Here is a 2,472-nt window from a genome sequence, read left to right as displayed (position 1 = left end):
CAAACCCTGAAAAACGTTCAATAAATCTGGATACCGTTCAACCAAGACTGAAAACCGTTCAAACTAATAAACTCTAGTTAGATGAGGCATATTTTCGTTAGATGAGGCATATTTTCGTAGAGAGTGCTTTGCAGTTCACACCAAATGGATCATTTGCTCCATCGTTTTTACCATGGTATGCTCAAATCTCCCACAGCTTTGCGAAGTAGAAAAATGTTCTGCAGCGTGCAGAGCAATTGGATCGTGCGTTCGTTCCACAACATGTGGTTCTAGTATCCCGTGGCCGAAAGCCAAGGAAAGGACATGTCGTACTTTTTGGGGTCTTCAGATATTTACTCCGAGTAGTGTTCTTATACTAACTACTGTAGTACACTTCAGCGTATGTGCACGCGGGTCAGGGTTACGGAAAGATCATTTGCTTGAACTTGGCTGAACGGTATCCAGATTTCTTGAACGTTTTCCCACAGTTTCCGTGTGTGCTTATATGCCGATTTCGTGTGGCATGTGCTTTGATTGGTTCATTGGCCAAAGATATAATTATGAGTGGGTACAATATGTCGCAAATCCGAACACGATGAAAATATTTTGCCACATCGTTAGAGTCTGTCCCGAGCCTGTTTCCGTCGGCAAGACCCCTCGACCAAGGCCTCAAGGCTGGGACACCCCCGTTTCAGATACTACGACAAGTGCCTGAATACTTTGACTCGAAACTGGAAGTGCGCGTCGTCCATCTGAAGACGTCACTTTGCCATTTACCTTGCTTGACCTGATGGCCAACATTCTTGCTCTCCTCACCGTGTTAGCCACCATGGTCAGTGCGAGCGCGAACCGAAACGACAACCACCAGCCCGAAGTGGCCTCAAAGTTTTGCTGGAAGGCAACGCATACACGCGGTGTTGGCCGTGTGCCGGGATCGTGCGCCGCCGGACAAGAGCGCCTGGGTCTGCTGTGCTACGAGAAGTGTCCATTGGGCATGACCCGCGTAGGCCTCGACTGCTATTCGATCTGCCCCCCTGATTTAGAGGACCAAGGATTGTATTGCCGCAAGGCTGAATACGGCCGGGGGGTTGGGTACCCGTGGACGTTTTACGATCACCTGAACGCTATTGATATGTTCCAACGCTGCGAAGAGGACTACGGAAGGACAACTGCGAAGAATGGGGGCGGTTGTGTACCCCAAGTGCTTGCCGAACTTTCATCCGGTTGAATGTTGTATCTGTCGACCCAACACACTACCCGACTGCAGGTCCCTTGGCTTGGGCGAACGGGACGACTTGTCGTGTAAAAAGAAATACAAGATGGGGAAGCCTAATTTTGGCACGTGCGCTGCCAACGAAGATTTCGATGCAGGCCTGTGCTACCCCAAGTGCAAGCCCCACTACGCTGGTGTTGGCCCAGTGTGCTGGGGCCGCACTCCTCCCTCGTGGGTGCACTGCGGCATGGGGGCCGCAATAAACAAAAACATTTGCGCTCTTGCCGTCAAAGACCAAGTCTTATCAGTGGGAATACTCGCATTCAACGCCCTCACAGCGTTTACCGCCAGTCCGATCGAAGTACTCCAAGCCCCGGCGAGCGAGGCCAAGGTGTCCATGTTGTCGAAGGCGTGGGCTAAAGCCGCTCCGCAAATCAAAACGAGCGAAAAGTGGATGGAAGCCGAGCGGGCTGTTAAACAGGGCACAAAATTGTACAACTCTGTCAACGGAGCATACAGTGGGACATTGCCCGCCTATCAAATCAATAATGCCACCAACGTCACCAACGAAGACTACGTACGTACCGCAGCCATCATTTTGTCCGCCGTCGACCCCACCGGCATCGCGGGTGTCGTTGGGGCCTACACGTACATCACTTGCGACAATATTGAAGCCATAACATCCAGCAAGCAAGGGCAACTTCCTTGAGTTCCGTCGCAGAAGATTGCAAGCCCGCGTCTATGCACTGCGTTTTAGATGCCAAACCTCCAGTATAATGAAAGCTAATGTATGTGGAGGTGATCGGATCCATGTATTGGATATTAACTACTAAGTAGTAGTACACTTGGGAGATACAGGAAATGAACGAAAACTCGCGATTATCTCGCATGTCGACTAAGTCTGTCCTTCATGCAACATGCAAACGTTACTTCAAAATGTTGACTTCATACGTGAAAACACGAGGATGTTGGGATGTAAGTACAGCGGTGGTGTATACCAGGTTTGCCAGTCCTCCGACACCTTGTATTAGAACGGTATTTTATCCGAGTCTCAATGAATGTTGGTCGACCACTGCCTTTGAAATAATATACAAGTTCGAATTAAAAATATACGACAGATGGCGGCAAGTTACTAGAACACGGCTTGGGTTACTAGATTCAATAGTGAGTTGAAGATTAATTTTTAAACTCACCACACTACTAAACACCTACTAAATTTTGAAATCATTCAAATTTGTCATGTCGCCGCGAAAACGACGAGGATGTGGTTTGAACAAAAC

At 48.8% G+C, this 2,472-nt stretch overlaps 2 protein-coding genes across 2 annotated transcripts; both read left to right on the top strand.

Moving 5' to 3' along the window:
- Positions 1 to 808: 808 nt before the first annotated feature.
- Positions 809 to 1,207, top strand: H257_19403 (hypothetical protein; the record flags this gene model as incomplete). The annotated part of the gene is made up of 1 exon (XM_009848550.1): positions 809 to 1,207. One exon carries the CDS (start codon positions 809 to 811, stop codon positions 1,205 to 1,207), a length of 399 nt encoding a protein of 132 aa, XP_009846852.1.
- Positions 1,208 to 1,298: 91 nt separating this feature from the next.
- On the top strand, positions 1,299 to 1,901 carry H257_19402 (hypothetical protein; the record flags this gene model as incomplete). Its single annotated transcript, XM_009848549.1, has 1 exon — positions 1,299 to 1,901. One exon carries the CDS (start codon positions 1,299 to 1,301, stop codon positions 1,899 to 1,901), a length of 603 nt encoding a protein of 200 aa, XP_009846851.1.
- Between the last annotated feature and the right edge of the window lie 571 nt (positions 1,902 to 2,472).

The sequence above is a fragment of the Aphanomyces astaci genome (genome assembly GCF_000520075.1).
Source record: "Aphanomyces astaci strain APO3 unplaced genomic scaffold supercont1.560, whole genome shotgun sequence".
Classification (NCBI taxonomy): domain Eukaryota; phylum Oomycota; class Saprolegniomycetes; order Saprolegniales; family Verrucalvaceae; genus Aphanomyces; species Aphanomyces astaci.
The sequence above is the reverse complement of the archived record's forward strand: the minus strand, read 5'-3'. Positions and strand labels throughout refer to the sequence as shown.